This window comes from Channa argus, chromosome 1, assembly GCF_033026475.1.
Source record: "Channa argus isolate prfri chromosome 1, Channa argus male v1.0, whole genome shotgun sequence".
Taxonomy (NCBI): Eukaryota; Metazoa; Chordata; class Actinopteri; order Anabantiformes; family Channidae; genus Channa; species Channa argus.
Genome location: NC_090197.1, coordinates 44,180,092 through 44,202,136, shown reverse-complemented (window position 1 = coordinate 44,202,136; position 22,045 = coordinate 44,180,092). Strand labels below are relative to the sequence as shown.

General features: G+C 39.2%; 1 protein-coding gene across 10 annotated transcripts in view; it reads left to right on the top strand.

Moving 5' to 3' along the window:
* macrod2 (mono-ADP ribosylhydrolase 2) overlaps positions 1-22,045 on the top strand; it is a 393,934-nt gene that overhangs the window by 109,615 nt on the left and 262,274 nt on the right. For all 10 annotated transcript variants that reach the window (XM_067525087.1, XM_067525095.1, XM_067525067.1 and 7 more), the window contains exon 4: positions 17,297-17,326. In XM_067525087.1, the coding sequence (XP_067381188.1) occupies positions 17,297-17,326 (30 nt within the window). The remainder of the gene's footprint in view (positions 1-17,296; positions 17,327-22,045) is intronic.

Below are 22,045 nucleotides of genomic sequence, written 5' to 3'. Positions count from 1 at the left end.
GGAATGAGACATTATGTTAACAATGTATGTTAACCATATACATCTCACCCTTGGTTCTCTGCCAAATGAGCTGCAGTCGCATTGTGGCCTGTAAGCCATGACAGTGTTATTCGAGTACTGCGTTTGCTATTCAGAATACTCACAAAAGCTGAATCCAGGGCCTTTGTTTAGATGTAAAATTATTCAATGACCATCTCATTTAATGTGTTCAGTTTTACCAATCTGAGGAAATGTAATCGGGGTGCTCTTGTATGCTTTTTATATATTGTAATTGTTGGTGCAAAGGCTATATGTTATTTCCCTCCTTTTTAAAATAAAGATGTACAGTATGTAGTACATTTGCAACCTACTCAAAAGCCACAAGATGCTGAGTTTCAAGAGGCATTTAACTATGAAGATTATGCACATATTAATAACAAGAGTTTACAAACCTCATACACTTTATGTCTGGCAATTTGTTGCTATTTTTCTCATTTAAAAAATACTGTATAAAAGTGCCAGGAGAAGTAGCAACACTGACAAGTCTGTAATGTTGCGAGACTACACTAGCTTTATCTATACAGCCCAAACCCAGACATATGGAAATGCTTTCTGTACATGATAAACTTGATTGCCAGTAATTCTTCCCCAATTGGCTATGCCTGAAAGCTGCTGAGGATGCACATTGACCAGCTGCTTTCTGCTGTTGTTTTTGATGAGTCCGTTCATATGTTCAGCTGTGATAAATCAAGCCTATGTATTTGATAATCGTCGCAACTAATTCCAATTCTACTAGAAATAACAATCAAATTTTTTGTAGCTGTATACACAGAGATTTGGGATTATCTCACGTTTTGGGTTCTTGGCTACATTGTCAATGTAACTGGATCTTACTGTTGAGGCTGTTCATAGTACTCAAGATTTAAGGGAGCAATATAGAAAACAATTAAAGCGTAAGCCTATGCATAACAAGTGCAACCAATCAAATTGAATTGTTATTCAATTGAAGGCAAGGTTGCAATCTACACACATCGAATGACAAAGTAAACCTTTCAACCAACCATCTCGAAAATTAGTTTGAATTTCAATTAACAATTCCTTCAAAAATATCCTTGAGTGGAAATTTGTCATTTTCTTTCTTTGGCTTGAACAGTTGTGCTCTAGTTGTGAACCTATGGATCATAAAAATCACTTTTGTTCACTCAAACATAAGTGTTTCAGTTGCATCATTTCCTATATGTTACCAACTGAAAAAAGTGAATGCCTGATTAGAAAATTACCTAAAAGAGACATGACATAATCAGTTTATATCCTAATCATTGTGACAGGGCCGATGGACTTGCCTGTGCTTACTTCCCATTGAAAGTCACCGGACTATGGGATTATCTGATCAGATTTGCTGAAGTGAACATCCTTCCGCTGTCTTCCTAAACAAATAACTGTCATTTCATTTTTTACTGGCCCTTCTGTTCTCCCACTTGGCAGCCCATTTCCTGGCTGCATGCACTGCTGTTTCCTGTTCCTTGAATCAGAACGAACAGTGGTGTGTTTCTGTTCGGACTGACTATAGAGAGATTTCAGAGACACTACAGGCTACTGAGTCTGAGAAGTTACACAAGTAGAATGAAATCATAGCCAAGTTCAGTTTAATAGCTGTGGGAATCACACACTAGCTTGGGCCATTAACTAGGGTTTTTCTTTTTGATCATTCCTCCCCATGCATCAATTTGCATTAAAGTGTTTACACTAGGTGAGTTGAGCCTTTTTACAACCTCTACAGGCATTATTTACATGTGAAAATCAACTGCTTATATGCACCATAATGTATGTTATTAGCGACTTAGTTCACTGTAATCATCTAATTCAATCAACCCTTGCAGTGATTTGGACAATGAAGTGTTTTTAAGCCAGACATGTTCATTATTGCTGCTGATTAACAGCACTTTTTAAGAGACGGGCTGAGTATTCCATATATCCTGTGCTTTTAGTGTTGAAACGGCCGACTTTAAACAGATAAATGAATAAACCTAAACCTGATAAATACCCTCATTAACCTCAAATAAAGTTTAATAAACATTAAAGTCAGAGGTACTTCCGAACGTGAACAAAACAAAATAAGCTGCCAGTTGATCATTTTCGTCGGACATGCTGTGTTTCTACAGTTCTCCTGATGGACAGGGTTGCATGTGCTGTTGGTGGGCTTGGAGTCTTCAGGCCTGCGTGGAGACTTAACAGATGCTGCTCTTTAAACGATGCTTCTGACATTAGCTGTTAGTGCTCTCCTGTGAGGCCTCCCTTTACAGCTGTTCTGAGGCCATTTCATCTTTAAATTAGGATGGGAGAGATCATACAGTAGATTACATTATTCAAGCAGGAGACACTGTGGGCCAATCGGCTCTCACAATGGGAACCCTCGCTTTTTTTCTTGTCTTCTGGATCACTGGTATGAACATGGCTGCATGTTAGCAGGCCACAGAGCTTGTGGAAAAAGTTTTTATACCTCAAATGTTTCAGGGAGAGTGGTCATAGTTTGGAACTACAACAGACATTATAACTACTGAGGCTGTAAAGCAAATGTTTGTAATATTTAGATGGTCTGTTAGTTGACCAATAAAAAGTCAGGATATTCAGTCCCATTTGTCACATGCATGTCTTTCCATTAGACTGCCGTACACACAAGCTCGCCCAGCCTAGCAGATGCGCTAACAGAAGAGGGAACACTGACCAGACAATAATTTTGGCCCGATCCATTCCATTTAAGCACAGGTTGCTGGGAGAGGTTAATTCTGCCCGACTGGCATTGCTCTTGAGTTTCCACCTCCCATGACTGTGTTCTTGTTCTCCTCAAATATACAGATATTTCCTCCCCATGGAAATGCTATGTGTGGATTTACGTGTTTAAGAAGCTTATTAGATGTCAAAACACACCACAGTGGATTGTTATTCTAAGACAGGACTGTACAACTCTGTGATGGTGTCTGTGTATGCACATGGCATTTCTTCAGTCTCTCTCTCTTTGCTGTGTACTGCTTTGACAAAGTGATTGACGTGGCTAACCACAAAAATAATTTGTTACAGTCCTAATGGTATGTGCATATCAATTTATCACACAGCATCTATTGTCACTATGTGCAGCTTGGCAAGGCTGCATTGTGTTTTAGCAGTTACCACAGGATTCTGCTTCATCCTGCATCAGTGCTCATTAAAGATGGAAGTGAAGATTAAACCACATCCTCTTTTGTACACCACAGCACTGGGCAGGAGGCACCCACTTCCTTTATATTACTCATAAATAAGATTGAACAGGCAGTTCCTGCAGTTGCAAAAATGATGCTTCTTTGCTACAACAGCCGAGAGTTTATTTCATCAGAGAAGCCAACAGATGCTCTGGACACCCTTATCAGGACTTTGCCATAGAAACCCAAGAGTAGATTCTGCAGAAAAACTTAGTAGGCCTACAAAATCATGAATCACCATCACCACAAAGCTTGTGTTGGGAATTACAAGAACAGTGCATCTGAAAGCTTTTTAAGATATGTGATGCCTGCATCCCGTTTCAGTGTAGGCTTAGTTACTGCCTAATTTTTTGTGAATTATGCTTTTTATTTTCCCAATCATAATATACAATGATGATATTCATACCTATTCTGGATCATAAGTAAGATATGCAACTTCACTGTTCCTCTGAGCAGGTCTGATGACATTTGTTTGAGTGTCTGTAAAAGGAAGAGAAATAAGCCAACTTCACACTTTAAAGGGTTGAAACTTTAGTCCAGCTTCATAAAAGATGAAAGCTGTAAAAACTTATTGCCGTTTTAAAGGTGAATACAGCCAATAATAATTGCAGATTGCCTGCTATTCTACTGGTGCCTTAAACCTAGACCATCCCTGCCCTCTAACATTTAAGGTTTTATGCATCTCAAGTGAAAATATAGATGTTTGAGGAAATTCTGTAATTCTCTATATACGTTATGTTCCAATACAACATATTGTTTGATTGACTGTAACTACATCTATTATTGGAGAGCAAGATGCAATGGAAAGCAAAAGGTGGTTGGCGTAGCTAGTGGGTGTGTAATGCACAAAACTGTCACACCATTGACATGTGTGGGTGAGTTTAGGCAAGAGACTTTTTGGTTGATGTTAGACAAAGATTGTGGTTGTAATAATTTCCTAAGTGTTAAAATGTTTTGTTTTCTGTTTGTACCTATATCCTTAAAGTAAAATGGTAAATCTGTGCACAGAAGTTGCATCTTTGTTTTCCTCATATGTCTATCATTAGATTTTTAACTGGCAGCACCTGTTAAAAATCCCTGAGACAAATCGGACTCCAGTTTAGTCAGACGTTCTCTACCTGTGGACCTGCCAGTTCCATTTAGGTCATTCATCCATCTCACCCTTTTAACTGAATTTTAATCATGCATGCATTTAGCCATCTGTGGCTTCATTTTTTTCTTTTCTTTCCTACAACATACTCAGATTTACTATTTGGAGACACCTAGACAGGAGCTCCTTAGCTCAGTCACTGGACTATGTTTGGTCGAGGTAACCTTGGAAAACAGATAGATCTCTGCCTCCAACAGAGGTCACAGAGACATTTCCATCCTTCACATTTCGAAAAAAGATTTTTTTTTTTCCAACAAATGTTGCACAATTAGATTGTATTTGTCAAACATGGAGCTGACTGACCTAAGAGATCTTTCAAGCAATTTGTCATGTTTGCTTCTTGTCCTTCGAGCTAGTACACATACAAAGGGCAGAGTCAGACGTTTTCTATGTCGGGACTTGAGACCTGTCCCTACTCAGACTCCCTGACTCATGGGTGACAAGAAAGACTAGCTTAGGTTAATTCTGGAGAAAAGGATATATTTCAGTGTTTGTTTCTCCCACTGCATTTCAAATGGCGTGTCCTTGGGACACAAGGTTAGTGCTCAATCCTTCTTTATGCTAGGAACAGCCTGTGTAACTGTGTAACTTATTCATTCAGCTTGACCGTAAACAGGCCTTATTGACTTCTGTGGAGTGTGAGGCTAGATAGCTTTGTCTGCCCTCTCACATTTTTCAAGTCACCTTATAGAGAGCTGATGTGACACCGGAACTTCTGTGTTGTGTTCCAAAAATAAGAAAAGCCCCATTTGAAAATTCTATACGGATTTCTACAACTCTGTCTTTGGAATGCAGTGTTTTTCAACAGTTTGTCATGTAACTTACTTGGTGTGTTAAGATAAGCACGGTAGGGTTTAGAAAAACAAGTTAGTTTTGTAGTGGCTGTCAAAGAACATCATCTCTTATGTCTGGTTTTAACCCTACAGCCTCAGAAGAGTAGAAGATTTTAGACAGCAGAGATTACAGCTACGACAATGAAAATAATTATTTTAAAAGGGAGAACCCACTCATTTGTGGTGTTACTTGTTGAGAGTTGTGCTTTCTTAGGTGCTGAAAACGAAATCATGAGGGTTTTAACTTCCAATAGTTTGTATTTTAGTGCTTTGTGATTTGGAATACAGAAAAACAACACACACACACACACACACACACACACACACACACACCTACCTACACCTACTTAACTACCTACCTTTTGACCTACCAGTATAAATTACAAACAAATCCTAACACACCTCCTAGGTTTTATTATCACGTGTTTGGTTTTATGCATGTTTATTTTAGTGGCTGCCTGGTGTGGATCTTTCCCCCCTTTCTAATCTGACATTCATATTCCCCCGTCTATCCGACCAGGTTCACCTCATCCACCTTCATCACCCTCAAGGATAGGCAGTTATGGCTGGATGCATCTGCGTTTTTAGAAAATACCCAGTCAAGGCTCCTAAAACGGAGTGGTAATGTTTAGTTGTTTGTTCTGTTCCTTCATGCATACTGTGGCACCCCATCTAGCTCACTGCGCTCAAGGAAAAGGAATTATAAAGACTAGGGTGTTAAATAACACTTCGAAGGGTGCCTGCCTCCTGTGTTTTCTTCTAACATTCAGCTCTACAGTCAGTGTCACAGTTGGTTTCAGTATGTGTACCTCAATACCTTTATTTCTTCAGCATGTGTAAAAGCCACATAAATGGGCTCCCAGAAGTAACAGCCCCTCACAATGTAACTGTGCTATGATTTTTAGGTTTGATTAGTGTTTTGGAGCTGCCAAAGTGAAGCAGTTCTCTGTTCATGACTCCACCTCCTATTGTAGAGGTTTTAACACAGGAACTCTAAAGGTGACAGTCTTGTGTTAAACTGGTCTGGTTTGGCTTGTTTCCCCTTATTACCCACATTCACTGGCTGCTCATTTCTAATAGCAAATGTGAACTGTCGAGTAAATGCTGTTTGAGAAGGACACAGTAGTTGTCCTGTAGTCCCATATATTTTTATCATCTGTCGGTTCTGGCACTCACTTAAATCGTCAGGGTGGGAAAGCCAGTAGCTCTCTCTCTCACTCTTTTTTTTAAATTTTTTTTAAGTAATCAAGCGAAACATTAAAGCTGAGCTAATGCTAGCTCATTTGTTTTTCACATAATATTTCATGTACAGCGCATTTAGAAAGTATTCCTAGCACTTAACTTTTTCCCCATTTTGTTATGTTACAGCCTTATTCTCAAATTGATCAAATTCTTATAATTCTTATTTTCCTTAAAATTCTGCAAACAATACCCCATAATAACGTGAAAGAAAGTTGTTTAAAATCTTTGCAAATGTAATAAAATACAAAATGAAAAAAAATCACGTACATAAGTATTCACAGCCTTGACACTCAAAATTGAGCTCCTGTTTCCACTGATCATCCTTGAGATGTTTCTAGTACTTGATTGCATCCACCTGTGGGAAATTCAGTTGATTGGACATTATTTGGAAAAGCATACACTTTTCTATATGATGTCCCACAGTTAACCAAAGCAGCAACTGGGAGACTAGTCAGGATCGAGGGAAGGATTAATGCAGCAATGTACAGAGACATCCTCAGTGAAAACATGTTCGAGCGCTCTGGACCTCAGACTGGGGCGACAGTTAATCTTTCAACAGGACAACAACCCTAAGCACAAAGCCAAGATAACAAAGGAGTGGCTACGGGACAACTCTGTGAATGTCCTTGAGTGCCTCAGCCAGAGCCCAGACTTGAACCCGATTTAAACATCTTTGGAGAGATCTGACAATGGCTGTACACTGACACTCTCTGCAAAGCTGGTGTGCAAAGCTTTTAGCATCATACTCAAAATGACTTGAGGCTGTAATTGGTGCTAAAGGTGCTTTAACAAAGTATTAAGCAAAGGGAGTGAATACTTATGTACATTTGTTTTTCATGTTTCACATTGTCATTATAGGGGAATTGTTTGTAGAATTTAGAGGGAAAATAATGAATTTAACTCATTTTGGAATAAGGCTATAACATAACAAAATGTAGAGAAAGTTAATCGAATACTTTCTGGATGCACTGTACATCCTTTTCAGCAGTGCATCAGAAGAAGAATATCTTTTGTAAATCCTGGCTTTAACACAACAGTAAGTGGAATACAGTGTGTGTGTGTGTTCATGTTCAGCAATGAATTAAAGAGCTTGGAGGCAAGCCAATTAACAGCTGCACTTAGGCAACCCTGCAAAGTTCAGCAGGAGGACGACAATATCATTTAGAGAAATATAGCCATTGTCAATCTATTCTCCCAGTTAACTATCCCCAAGATAACCATTTCAGCCTCTCTTCCAGCAACACATCTGTCAATTATTTAGTTTGATGTCGTTGATTATGTGTCCAATCCTCCTGTGTCAACATTGGCAGTACAAATTCTAAATTAACTTAGAATTATCTTAGCATTATCTTCTGAAGTCAAATGTAATAGATGTACAATAGATCCATTTCAGTTGTTAAGGCAAATGTGTGGAAAGGGAGACTTCAAATTAGTTCAGAAGATATTAACCACAGAATAAAGTTTCTATTAAGTGAAACGGTCTCGTCTGTTTGAATGTCATTAAGTGGTAGTCAAACTTCAGAATGCCTAATGATGCAAAGACTGTTGTTTCTACAGAGTATCAGCTACTGTAGACAGTGTGGTTTCAGACCAGATTGCAGGTACTGTAAACTTGATTTGAGGAAAATTGTAAGCATTGTATCAATTCATCTAGCATAAACAAAGCAGAAATTGCAGTGCTAAAGGATGAATTTGGTGGAGAAACCCAATATATAGATATCCAGATATAATAACTTTTTTTCTTTATCTGGCCAATTCATTTTTTTTTTATTCAAGCTCTGATCTATTTGGTGACACTGCCAAGAGAAAACATTCTGCCTGTCTGATTATATAATTCTCAGGGTGGTAGCACTGTGTATTACTATTTCATAGTTTTTAAATCTTCTAGAATAAGCAGTTGAAACAGGTTGTCTTTTTGTTTTGTTGTAACAAAAGGCTGCAGATACCAGTGAGCAGGAAATTATCCGTTGGGATTCTGTGTTTGTGGGGGAAAGAAAAAAAAAAAAAACAGATGCTTGTTTGAAGATTCACTGAAGTGAACATTGTGTGATCCATATGTGATACAAAAGAAGGAAGCTCAAAACAATATTACACTGTTATTGTTGCAGACATGGCATTTCTGTATCTAAGCTAATTCCATTGTTGTTCAAAAGGCAGGTGAGGCATTTATGTATATGAAAAACCATCTTTTTGCTGTAAGAAAACTAGTCATCTTGCAAGGAAAATAAAAGAGCATGATATCAGTCTACAGTCAGTCCAGTCTCCTCCTTTGTGAGCTTTAATGATTATAGGACAGAAAAGTAATAACCCTTACAGACCCAGCTTGCATTTGGAAAGCTTTTCCATACCACTATCCTGTTTATGTTGCAGTTTTCTGTTCTGAAAAATGTAGTCTGTGATTTGGGACAACTGTGAGTTGGATCTGGTTTTTGAGTTGAAGGGAACCGAGGTCTTTGAGGTGCAAAACTGTTTTATTTCCATTACAAAGTATAGGAAATAAATAATTTCCTCAAAGCAAATGCCTCCCATTATGATCAAACCAATACGACTGTCACTAATAATGTTAATACACCTCTGATTATTTATGAGATTATCTCTTATCTATGAAGAGTTGGCCTATCTTTGTAGCTTTCATCATGCACATCAGTAGACTGGATTGATGTGTCTTCATTTAGACTCTGTTACACTTGATTTAGGACGCAGGTTTTTACAAGGCAAAAGGCATGTCTGGTATTTTTTCAGTTCCTTCAAGATGTAAAATCTTACTATATTGAGTTGCCTATCATTTTATTATTTAGTATATGTAGTACTTAAAAAATCTGTTATTGATGAACAATATTTTAATAAATAGCCTCCTCTAATTAAAACACAATCCATCTTCGCCTGCCAGCTCAATAAGCAGAAAAGGAGATACTTTTGTGGAAATACTGTTTCATCACGATAACATGAATAACATCTCTTCAGGACTTATGATTGAGTTGCTCCAACCTGATTGCTTTTGGTGCTCCAGGGAGATAAGTCTCTGTGACATAAACTGAGTACTTCTGGAGCCAGGGCTCATTTCACACATCACCTCAACACTTACACTGCTGTGATCAAATAGACGCTGGTGGGAATGGATTCTCTTAAGTGCTGGTTAAGTGCATTTTGTTAAGGAAGTAAGAGAAGTTAAAATACGTTTAGTGTTTAAAAAGACAATGCACTCTTTCTTAATGCAATGGTCTGCACTTAAGCTATATGGACTCTAATTTGAAGTGTATATACCTTGTCCTGGCTATCAAGGGCAAGACCCTCATTTCCAGATGTCTATTTTCTGCGAGGAGAAAGCAGTGATATATAAAAAGGAAATGGATTCAGAAACCACACTTCAGTAGCTGAGGATCTCCAATTTAATGGTGTCCTGGTTCTTCCGTCTGTAGAAATCCCAGTCATGTTATTTTGGATATAGTGAGGGGAGCTGTCTGGCTGCCTGGTGGGTACCTAGCTGGGGGTAGTGGACTGTAAAGACCCTAAGGAGCCATGTGGGTCTTTACCATACAGACAGCACTGATCACCAGTAAGGAAGAGGCTACATTAACATGGGGATGATAAATCCAGAAATGTGACTGGATAAATCCATAATATGTAGTTGCTGGCCCAAATCCTGCCAGAGCTCTACCCTGACACCGGGCCCTGTGAAGTTTGCAGATAACCTATTTCATCTCAACCAGAAAATGCCACACAGACAGGGTTGGCGAATATCCGTTAAGATATCTTACTGTGTCATATAAGATGTTGCACATTAAGTGAACAAAGTTAAATGTTGAAAACCTCCACTGACTTTTTTTATAGCAAGATATATATACTGTACGTGTGTTGTTAGTCTTTCTGTAAGGTCACTTGTGAGAAATGAAGTGGGCCTACTTGTCAGAACAAACATAAAAATAAGTGTGAATATGCTACTGTAAATATGCAGACATTTATTTTATGTACTCTAATTTGAGTATTTATGTATAGAAGATATTTGTGTCCCTTTGCTGTTTTAACTAATATATTTGTTTTTAAAGATTTTCTTGCAGGTTGGTCGTTCATGTTAATAGGCTGTGTCTTTAGTGTTGAAAACAATAATTAACAGTTCACTCATTGGAAAAACTTGTTTTCTGTTGCTTTAGTCGCCTTGAGTTTCCCCTGGTGTCAACTTCAGAAGAAATACAAACTTGCGCTTTGCAGAGCCCACCTACAGCTTTATTTTCTTGTAATTTCTCCAAGCTCCATTCTTGGGATTGGGGGTGATGCAGGTAGATGTATATTTATGAGGGGGATGTGTATTTCAGGGAGAAACAGCGTTGTGAAAGGTGACCTTGTTAGATAAAAGGAGGGCTTGGAAGCCAAATGATGAAAGAGAATAGGATCATCCTGGTCTCATTAATGTGGATTTGAAGGTCAGGTAATTATAACAATAGAAGTGTGGGTTGGCTTTGGCATCTGGTATTGTTGCTTTGTTATGAAGGTGACAAGCCTGCAGAGGAAAGGGATTAATCACTGTGACACCAGCCTGTTGTCACATTGATTCATTCAGACATCATAACACCACTGCTGTAGTTCTTGAAAGAAGCCACGAAAATAACATAATTTCACCCATCAACAGTATATAACAAGTACCGTTAACCACATAAATGGGTTTCAGAAGCAGCCCAAAGTCTCCTGATATTTTAACGAGTAGTTCACATGAACATAAGTCCCATTATTCCTATTGCATTGATTGTATTTGAACAGCCTTGGTGTATGACACAAAAACCAGTCTCTTCCAAAGAGTTACGCAGACACGAGTCAACAAATCCACCTGTATGGGATTGGGATGGTAATACACGAACCATCAGTGAATAGAATCTCAGCCTCTGACTCCCTGTTTGAGCAGATGAGCTTTTACTAACTTGAACTGAAAATGCTATGCAGCAGGCAAAAGTTCACCCCATCATATAGCTTAATGGACATTTTGTTTGTGCTGGGTACTGACAGAGTATCAATACACATGAAAAATGAGTCCGGCATTATGTTACCTGCACCAAATCAATTCAACGTAACAACCCAATGAATGGAAAACAAGGTTTGCAGCAAGGTCCTCCTAAAAGTTTACAAGTTAGGAAAATCTTGTAACTTACTGTAAGCTGGTAAGATGGAGTATAAGGCTTTCATTATACTCTAAATTAAATTCCATTTGGTATATTTTGCTGTCGAACGCAGTGCAGTTCAACCGATGCAAGTTTTCTTGTTACAGTATTACCAGAAATAACTTTCCAGTCCATGGAAACAAGAAGTAAAAATAGATCAAAACTATAGAAGTGTAATATTATGTGAGTGCTCACAAAGTTTCTTCTCACACATTTGGATAAAAACTAGCAACTATGTGACCAAAATATGACAACTCAAGTCTATCACATCAGAGTGGTGGTGGTTTAGGATGCAGTAAACAAGGCTGTAAAAGTCCACATGTCCAACCTGCACACAATTATGATATTGGTGCCAAATGCAGTTCTTGTTTTTGTTTGCAAACCTCCTGTTGTTACTGTGCTGAGCTGGCACATTTGCCAGCAGACTTTGGGATGGATCCCTCTAAGATTTCTTTTAGTGGATATAAAAGTTAATGCACCCTCATTGTTCCAATGTGTGTCTTCTTCTTTCCCCTTACCATTGAAAACCTCATTTCCCTTGGATGCTTCAGTTAACATTTAAGTAAACACTTTGACATGTTGCTTTTTCAGGTTGTAATTGTTTTGTGAGATGAATTTGTCCATATTGCACAATCTGTGTCGAACACTTGCTTGCTTAATTCAGCCACAGTTACATCATTTTGACTCCCGTGCATTTGGTTCCACATGAAGCATGAGGCAGGTTTTGGCTTTTTTCATGTATGAATGTGCTGCTGGGATCGTGCCACCTCCACCACAAGTTTGTCTGGCTCAGTCAGGCTCCTTAGGGACCACTAGAAGCTATAAAGAACAAAAATGCCAACCAGTATTATCAGGCGAGGCAGCATGTGTGGTGTAGCATGCATTTTTAATGTGCCACAAATAAGAAATACCACTATTGCTTCTCTTTTCTCATCCCATGAGCAGTGGCTCATTTATGTTTTATTTCTATTAATGCGAATTTCAGCAGCTGCTAAAATAAAAATAAAAAAAGCCCTTATCATTAAAGGTTAGAATTACCTCAATTCAACACAGAACTCCACGGGCATGAGATGGATTACTTTAGATACAAAGTACTAACTTGAAAAGGTCCTGTGAGTTTGGAAGAATGTGCATGTTCATGAGTGGGCACATTTGTGCGTGCGATTGTGTTTGTGTCCAAGCAGTAGCAGCGTTTGTTAAGAAGGCTGGCGAAGTGGAAAGGTGTCTGTGTGTGGAGCACCCAGTTATTCCACTCAAAAAGAATTTGCTCACGTCCTTCACTCCACTGAGTCTTTGAACACTGACATTCAGAGCTGACATGTTAGACATCAGAAGACGATGTTGAGGAGCATCTAATTACCGGCCAAGTATCAACCGAGTCTGATTGACTTTTTGTTTCTCTGAACAGTTTTTCTTATTTCAGGCCTGGTATTTATAGTTCACTGTAGTAAATGCTGATTTGTGCCTGTCAAATTAGCTGTGACGCTCTCATTAAAAATAAAAAAAAAACTCTGACTTTTGTGACAAAGAGCAACTCTGTTGGCCTAGTTTGTCCTTGTATTTGGAACAGTTTGTGTGTTTGTAAAGGCAATCAGAATTCCGTCCTTGTGAACAGGTAAGAGATGCTTAAAAAGTGGCAAGGAATGAAATCTACAGATATGAGGCACCATACATCTGCTGGAGAACGTAGCAAAGATTCCTATCGCAACTAATTTGACTTGGATATGTTTACCGAAAATCCTGCGAAAATGCCTGTAAGATTTGCAGACACAGATAGGCTGGTAGCATTATATTGCAGTTGAGGCTCTGGATGCTTTGAAAAATTACACCAAGACTTTTTTGACTCAGCAACCTATCTATTTGCAGCAGAGCAGGCAACCTGAACCATAAAACTTTTTTTATTAGTTTCTGTACCCCACCTTTTATCCCAGAGTCACAGCAGAGTACACTATTAACCTCTGAACGTATTGAGAAATGTGTGAGAGGCTTCTAAGGATAAGGTGAGTGTGTATTTGATGGAGCATATTTAAAGGGTTCACTTAAGGTGGCAGGGACCAGAAGGTTGACAGTGGATCTGTTTACTGCCTTGAGGTTTTGTGGTTGTGCACTAGTGCTTTCCATTTAACTGCATGATCTAGGGCTCTGCTGACGACACCAAACACGCAACCCAGATCCACGCCTCACTGCCCACTGCATACACAGGACTCACACACTGAAAAGCACACAGGCCACTTTTATGAATGCTCTGCAAATATAAGGACACGGTGAGACAAGAGAGTGGGTTCACCATTCCTTTTCACTGTGTTTGTGTCTGTGCCGGCTCTTTGATGAACTGACACAATTCATGATATGGCTGTCACACTGTCTGGCTAGGGTTCTGTTATCAATGTTTTCATGCAGTGAAACTGCACAGCTGTGGCTTCACTGCATTGTCATTGGTTAGGGGATATACGAGGCTGCTGTGCGGGTTAAGAGTTCAAAGGGCGGACAGGAAGTGGGTGTTCCCAAAGTGACAGTGTAGACGTGTGTTTGATGGGTCAGGCTAATGTCGTGGACCAGCAGTTCCTAATGACCTGACATCTCCAGGCACACTGGGAACCCCTTCCACTGAGATTTATGACCAACGTTGTGGTACTGGGATGGTTCTCAGCAGCATTCCCGACAAACTCCAAGCCAAAGCCTGAGCTTTCCTCTCATTAACTGCGTCACTGCAAACCTTCAAGGGCCATCTTTACTACAAGAAATATTCAGGTTCTCTGAAATATTAAAGCGCAGAGATCACTGCAGTACTCTGTCTAATGTGATGGGGTCCTTAGTTATTTCACAGGTCGACACGTCTTCTGATGGGTCCTTGAAGAAAAATTGATTTACCACATTGCCCAGGGGGCACACACCAGTGGACATTAAAAAGAGGATGGCAAAGTCAAACCCCATTAAACACACATTCAAAGATACAAACAGATCATGGTCTTCAGATAATACTAATTGTTGGCTCTCCCACTGTTTCCCTAAAGGCAGAAATGTGTTGATCCACCACAAGATAGCCAGACTGAGCCCAGGGCAGGCACAAACAGCAAGGAGAGCTAGTTTATAATTAATACACACACTATAAAATATGCATAATGGGGTGGATGTGGCCAAATATGGATTTCAGTTTTGATTTTCAGTCAGGATAATTGAAGCGCCTCTGAAAAGTCTCTGTGAAACAGGCACACACTCGAAGTGCTGCTGTAGGTTAGCGTCTAGCAGCTGTTTTGTATTTGTCTCATGCTAGAAGATTGCTTGTCAAAACATGTTCCCATCCATTTTGGGATTTTAATGTCTCCCTAGATCACTATCACTATAGGCTGAGTTCACTGACTGTGGGTTACAGATACTTTTCTGCCAAAACATGTTTCATGACGCTCTGATCATTAAAGGAGTTGGATGCAGGAGTCGAGAAAATGAAAAGGTGTAAAGCATTTTTTTTTTAAAGTTGCATATTTATCAAACCCACTGCAGAGATGAAATCACTGTTGAAAGAGCTTCATCTCCCAGTGGGCTCTTGCCCTGTTCACACAAAGTCACATGTGGTTAGAAAGCATGTAACATCTCAACCCCAAGACTACCCCATTCACTTCCACCACTACCTCACCTATCACCCCTGCACACAAGAGAATAGTTTCAGACTGATTAGTAACCACAACTCCAATCTCTGATTAGGTGTGGAGTAAATGAAGCGCCCCCCTCAGGTATGCATTTCCATAATGTCAGGTAATTAAACCCCAGTGTTTTAATAGCTCAGGAATAGGAAGACTCCTCAGGAGACTAGGCAATGATGACAGACTTTGCTGAAAACTAGCATACTATTACAGCTGCTCACTTCGAACTGCCACTGAAACTCTTAGATTGATAATTGTAATCCGATAAACGACGACATCTTAATACATTTCTAGCACAAGAGAACTACTGCTGTGCATTTGTTATATTGCTGGTTTCTAAGCATTAAAATGAATAGAATCTCCCTTAATACAACCTTAAAAACATCACTGGATTTATTCATGCTTTTATAGAGTATTCTGGAAATGATGTACATTTGATTTGTGTGCTTGCTGTTGATAGCTGACAGATTCCAGAGCGAAACAAAGGCTGGGAGAGCAGGAGCGTCTTTTTCATCACAGAACAACCTGGAGAGGTGCTATTGTAAACATGACAGTGGATTGTCAGTACGTCCCTGTTTGAGTTGCTGTTTTTTGTGTCTGCATGTTACTCTTATACTGTGTGTGTGTGTGTGCATGCGCGCACACACACAAAACAAAAGCACTTTGATGAACAAATTCTGCAGTGGGAGAGCTTTCTTTGTCCCGCTGCCCACTCATTTGTGCACCACACAAATGAGAACAATGCAAAGCCACAATGGTGCCACAGAAAGGTGTGGAAACTGAGTGAACTCCACAAGTCCCCTTCTACATGTTGTCAGGCCAAAAATAACAGCCACTAGGCTGGGCTATGATTGGAGAGCTTTTCCCTGAGACCACGTGTTCATTATCCATTGCTTGTACACCAAACCGTTTTTGAAAAATAATAAGCTTTTAATGGGATAGTGGCCGTGGCTAATGATGGCAGATGCTGTAGTCTAGCTAGAAGAGAACATCATTAAAGGCATGTTGCAGCGTGTGATTTGTTTTTTGTTTTTTTCGTTTTTGGTCCCCCCCACTGCCTGCTTTATGAACTACACTTCAAACACGTGGGCTACCTACTTTAAGTAACACTCAAATTAACAGATGTATTTTGATCCCCTGTAGTCTCTGTGTCCTCTAATGCACAATGGATGGCTCAAACTGACAATAATAGGTTAATTTTTAATGATCCACTCCATGATCCAGACTATATTGCCTTCTGTTGAACCACGATTCATGTCAGAGATTCACATGAACAACACAGGCCCAGGTCACAGCAAAAGTATTTGTGAACCAAACCATCTTACAGCTGACAAAAGAATAACAGCGAGCTGAGCTCTACGCTGATGGTTTTCCGTATTACAGTCACACACGTGAGAACAAAGCCTCACTCATATCCCTGTTCTACTGCAGTAAATAAAACTGTCTCAAACTACAGACTACTGCTTTTAATTAACCACATACTTGCTATTTTAATATTTAAAAGAAATGCTGCCACTTATTACTTTTGTCTGTTAGAGAGGTGCTAAACTATTGGGTGACATTCTTGTTACTTGTTACTTTTGGATGACTGTGGTGTTATTGGACGCTATCAGAAAATGCTTAATCTTGTATTTGCTAGACACAGATATTGTGTGATCGCAGGTTTAACTGAGAAAATGATCTGTAACTTAACCACATTCAAGCCAATTTCAGGCTCTTCTTGGCGCTACTCTGATTACAAAAATAAAACAAAGCAAGACAATAAAAGAAACTTCTTTTCTTTATCGTACTGTTAAAATATACTGAATGTGTTCATGAATAATTGTTCTGTTTTCTCTCTCAGATTTTTCAGTTGCAACCCTGTTCATTAGATGGTATAAAAGACACATTTTATAACTTAGCTCCGCAGCTTAGTATTAGTCAAACAAATGTATTCATTACAAACCACAGGCAGAATCGAAACTTGAACGCCCGAATATTACTGACTTTATTGGATGATCTGTGTTTCTCAATCTTCGAAGATTACTGACTCTTTTTTTATTGTTTGTTTTTTTTCTCATTTCAGCAAACCCCAGTCTTCTGGGAGGAGGGGGAGGTGAGTTGAACACCTTTTGTTGTTTTCATTATGTCATTGTTTGTTCCTATGGTATTAGAGCTATTACAGTTGCACTTCTCGAGTCTGGGACTATTGCACATCTGCTGTATATCATTGTGTGGCTCCACAGAAGGCTTTGGTTTTTATTTCATTTCAAGTATGTGTGTTAAATGCGGCTGAATGTAAGGCCAAAACATCTGAGTGTGGTGCAGAGCAACCTTGCACTGTGCCATGCCGAGAGATGGCCATTACTTTAGCAGCCTGCCGAAGAAAATTATCATCAAAGCAATGGAGGAAATCTGAGGCAGCCAACCGTGGTGTGGGAATAATGGGTAGGGAACTACAGTAGAATGCTGCTGCCCATTCCCACTGTTCTTCTTTTTGGAAATTTGACTTTTACAGTGACATGATTGAAATAATCATTCTTTGCCACAGGAAGAGGAGAGGTTTAGATTCGGAATGTTAAATTTTAGTCCGGAGGGGATTTTTTTTTTCATGATATTTTGGCATTGTATGACAATGAAATAAGGTCACTGCTTCAGCCTTATCTGTTTATCCATCTGTGTTCCCTGTCACTTTGAATGTGTCACTGTCTCCTGACAGCCTTGAGTAGTACATCCACAACATCAGACAATTGTACACTGTGTTTAATTTTGATACACTAGCCTTAAAAAAGACCGACTAGATTATCAGGACTGAGTGGTTGAAATGTTACTGTACTGCTTATTTTTTTTTATCATGTATTAACTTGCCTGCTAATTATGTTCTCTAAAGTTGTTTTTATAAATAATTTCTACAAAACAACATTTTAGAGCAAAATGGTGCACGTTGCTGGATTAGAAGTGTGCTTTATCTACTTACTTTCTTCTAAACAACTATCTAAAGACCTTCTGTGATTGACATCAGAGGTTATGACCATATATCTCCATAACCAATTTGGACCCAGTAAAGCAGGGTAAAACTGGGTCCTTTTGATTGGTGTCTGTCTCTGCTGCAGTCTACTCTAAGTATTGATTTGTCACATACGGAGAAACACAAGAGGCAATTTTCTTAGCTATTATGTTTTCATTATTGTTATTTTGTGGCCTCTTTACAGTTGTGGGATTCTCAGAACACGCAGTCTTGTTGATTGATCCAGGTTCTTCCACTGATAATAGGTGTTAAAGTAGTACAGATTGCTCTGTTTCAACACGGCAGCAACAAAAATGAAGTTGAATTTGCGACTGTCAACACTAGGGCATGAGATCTTATACATCAATTAATATCTTGCGTTGCAAGAAAACATTTAGTTGATTGCAGTGATCTGCAGCTGTGCTTATTAACTCCAGAGGAATTCAAATTGAAGCCACGCTTATTTGTTTCTTAGCAAAGCCTCCTTTCATTCTTAATTGACATCCAATAATGCATGTTCCTGCCAAGCTATACTGTGACAAGACTCAATGTCAATTAACTCTAAAATGTTAGAGCTGGTGTTTCTGGCCTTGTGACTGAGATTTTGTTCTAGTCTTAGGCATTTGGAAAAAATCTGAATATTTGTATTTCTTTGTTCTTGTAGTTTATTTTTAGGTTTTTTTATATTCATGTCTCAAGTTTTTTGAACTACACCTGTCGCCATCTGAATGTCCTCATCTATTGTGAGAAGTTTGTAGTTTGTCTCAGCTGGTTTATGTGTTTCGTGTCTAATTCTCATTGGATTTTCCTGGAATTTAGTCCATAAACCTATGTAACCCGTGATCTTACCACTTTCTGGTAACATTAAATGACCAAGCTAAATCAACTTTTGCACAAGAGCTACTTTGGTTGGCAGAGGGAAGTTTTCCATACGTGCAGAATATTGAATGAGAATTTGCAGTTTAACACATTGTTTTTATTTGATGACTAAAAATGCAACATTGTGTCATTGGTTTCCTTTTGCAAATATTAACTTTTATTTCATTTTAGACTTGTGTTTATCATAAAAATGTATTGGTCATAGTTTCTATTCATAAATTAACACTGGCTTAGACATTTCTTGTGTTAGCAAGGACAAGAGAGTTGTGCTATCACTACTTTATCAGTCAACAAGGTGCACAGCAAGTTTAAATCCCGAGGAAGAACTCAGTAACACTGACTAAAGGAAAAATCTTCTTTCTTATACCAATGTGTTTAGGCACAGGCCTTGATCACTCTGTACAAATCTGTAAACTACTTTACAGATCTACCATCTACCGTAAACTACTTCTTTTGATGTCTCATGTTAATATTAACCACAAACACCTGTGTGATTTTATTATTTATATTTATGTGAGTTTATCTTTGTTGGTTAGTTTTCTTAGTTTGGCCATGCTAAAAAAACAGAGATGATTATAACCAAGCAGAGATAACCGTTATCTTCCACAGAGCTGAGAATGTTATTTTTTTCCCCCGTCGAAACAAAGCTCTACAACGTTTGTCTTTTATCTGCACAGGACCGAGAATGGGTTTTATCTTCCAGTGTCTTTATCACTCGAAGGTGGCTGCTAAACCTGCAAAACTGTTCTCTCTGTTCTCACCCTGGCCCTTCCTCTACCTCTATCTGTGGTTTGGCATGTGAAGACCTCCTGCCTTGGTGGTAGTGAGGATCGATGTGAGGAGGAGATGTGCTCTCATACAGGGCCCTCCTTATCTCCTAGCTGTCTTCACAGGCCTCTGCATCCATCATGCTAGCCTCATGCACCTGAGCCGTGTTTGGTTCTCACAGCTTTGGTGGTGGGCCTATTGCCAGTGTCTGAATACTGGTAGTAAGTATTTAGTATAAGTATGGAATGTTGATATACCACCTGCAGACTTTTGGAAGTTTTCCTTACTTTACATGACTTTGGTGATTTTTGTTTTTCTTTTCTATGTGTAGATTTATTTGAGTTTCTTATCATTGAAAGGCAGAGTTTAGTTGGCTTTCAACCAGAACGGCGTGAATAGGATAGGATGAAAATAAAATCCTGGTAAGATTTGTCCTGGACCCAAAAACACATCATATTATATTATATTAGTTAGGGGGAAAAGATGCTGCAAAAATTTCTTATGCCCTGATGTTCTATTAAATCTTTAGAAAGCACTGATGGGAATTCTCTCCAGGTTGTATGTCTTCGCTATTATGTACACAATGGGGTTAACCAAAATAGCACTGTTATCTGCGTTAGACATGTTGGTCTCACAGGGATTCCATACATGCATACGTAGAAGGAAATAACAATGATGTCTGATAATAGCATGCTAAATGAGGCCTCTGTGAATAGAGGGTAATTATGAATGGTACCAGGTTGCACGTGTGATGTGTGTCACAACATTGCTGGATGCTGGCATGGTCCCAGAAGAATAGACCTAATGTAAACATTATATTGTCTATCTCTCCTTTCTTCCCTGTTTGTGTTTCTCTTTCTCTCTCTCTCTCATAACACACACATGCACCATCACAAGTATGCAAGTGCACACAAGGCCATGTAATGATACCATGAAGCCCTGTGTAGCTAGAGAGAGGGAGCTCCATTTGCCTTTTGATGTCTCCATCCAGGAGGGGAATTGGCTCATTAGCATTCTAACCAGAACCATTGCCCATTTAGCGCTAGGCTTTAACAGGACCACCCAAACAAATCGTTCTTCTCAGTTGGGCCTCCTTTCTGTACTCCTGTCAAGCATTAGGGCACATGCATGGTTGTTTTGTGCATCCTGGCTCGGTCTAGTTTAGCCACGGGCTGCTAACGCTTACTGAACCTTCAGGCCTCTGTCTCTGCTTACATCACATACACTATAGCGGTGTGTGCCCCCAGCTTTCCTCCCTCATGAGTTTCCTAAACAGTGGTGTGAGTCACAGTGAGCGCCAACACATTCTAATATACTGTATGAGATTAATTACGATTGTTGTGATTACTTCTGTGTGGTGTTGCTCATGTGGATCTTTGCCCTCCTCTGCAACTTAACATGTCATTGGATGTAGTCATAGCAACATGAGGATGCAATGCTTAGTGGCTCTGCTGAAAAATTACTTGTACACAATTGCCTGTTAATTACAAAAGAATATAACAGTTGTAGTATAATATCTTAAACGTGACCTCTGGGTGAAATGTGAGTGTGAATGTGAATGTGCTCGTAGACAGTTTATCAGCCCACAGAAACACAACATCAGCATTGCAACATCAAGAACGGCACACAATAACTTCAAGTCTAGCTGCTAATACACCAGTATGCTCCACCATGTTTAACAAAATAAAATGTATCCAGTTTTGGACATGTTTGGATAATCCTTTATCAAGATTCCTAAGTGCTTCACAATGCTTATCTCTATCTCCATTCGTTATTTAAAGAGCTCTGTTTTCTTTTCGTGTCACCTCCAGGTGAACCATTATCCTCTGTCTGAGTCCTGCCCATGACTTGTTTATTGAGTAGATTAGAGGCGACCGGGATATGGGGCATGATTCTCTGTGCAGGGGAAGGGGGAGGTCGAGACATAGGATGGTGTTGTGTGACGGTTTGGGGTAGAAGGCCTTATGTCCCTGTCATAGCTTCCCAGCCCTCTGGAAGCCCCAGAACTACCCTATATGATTAATCACATATTATTCTCATAACTCATAGATTGCACACTATGCTTGAGTGATGGTCCTCAGTTCACAGATGGTAGTAACCATTAGCATAACTTATGACAGAGGTAGCGTATTTCCCCCTGGAGTAGCCTAAATAATGTAAAATGATAAATGGAATACAAAG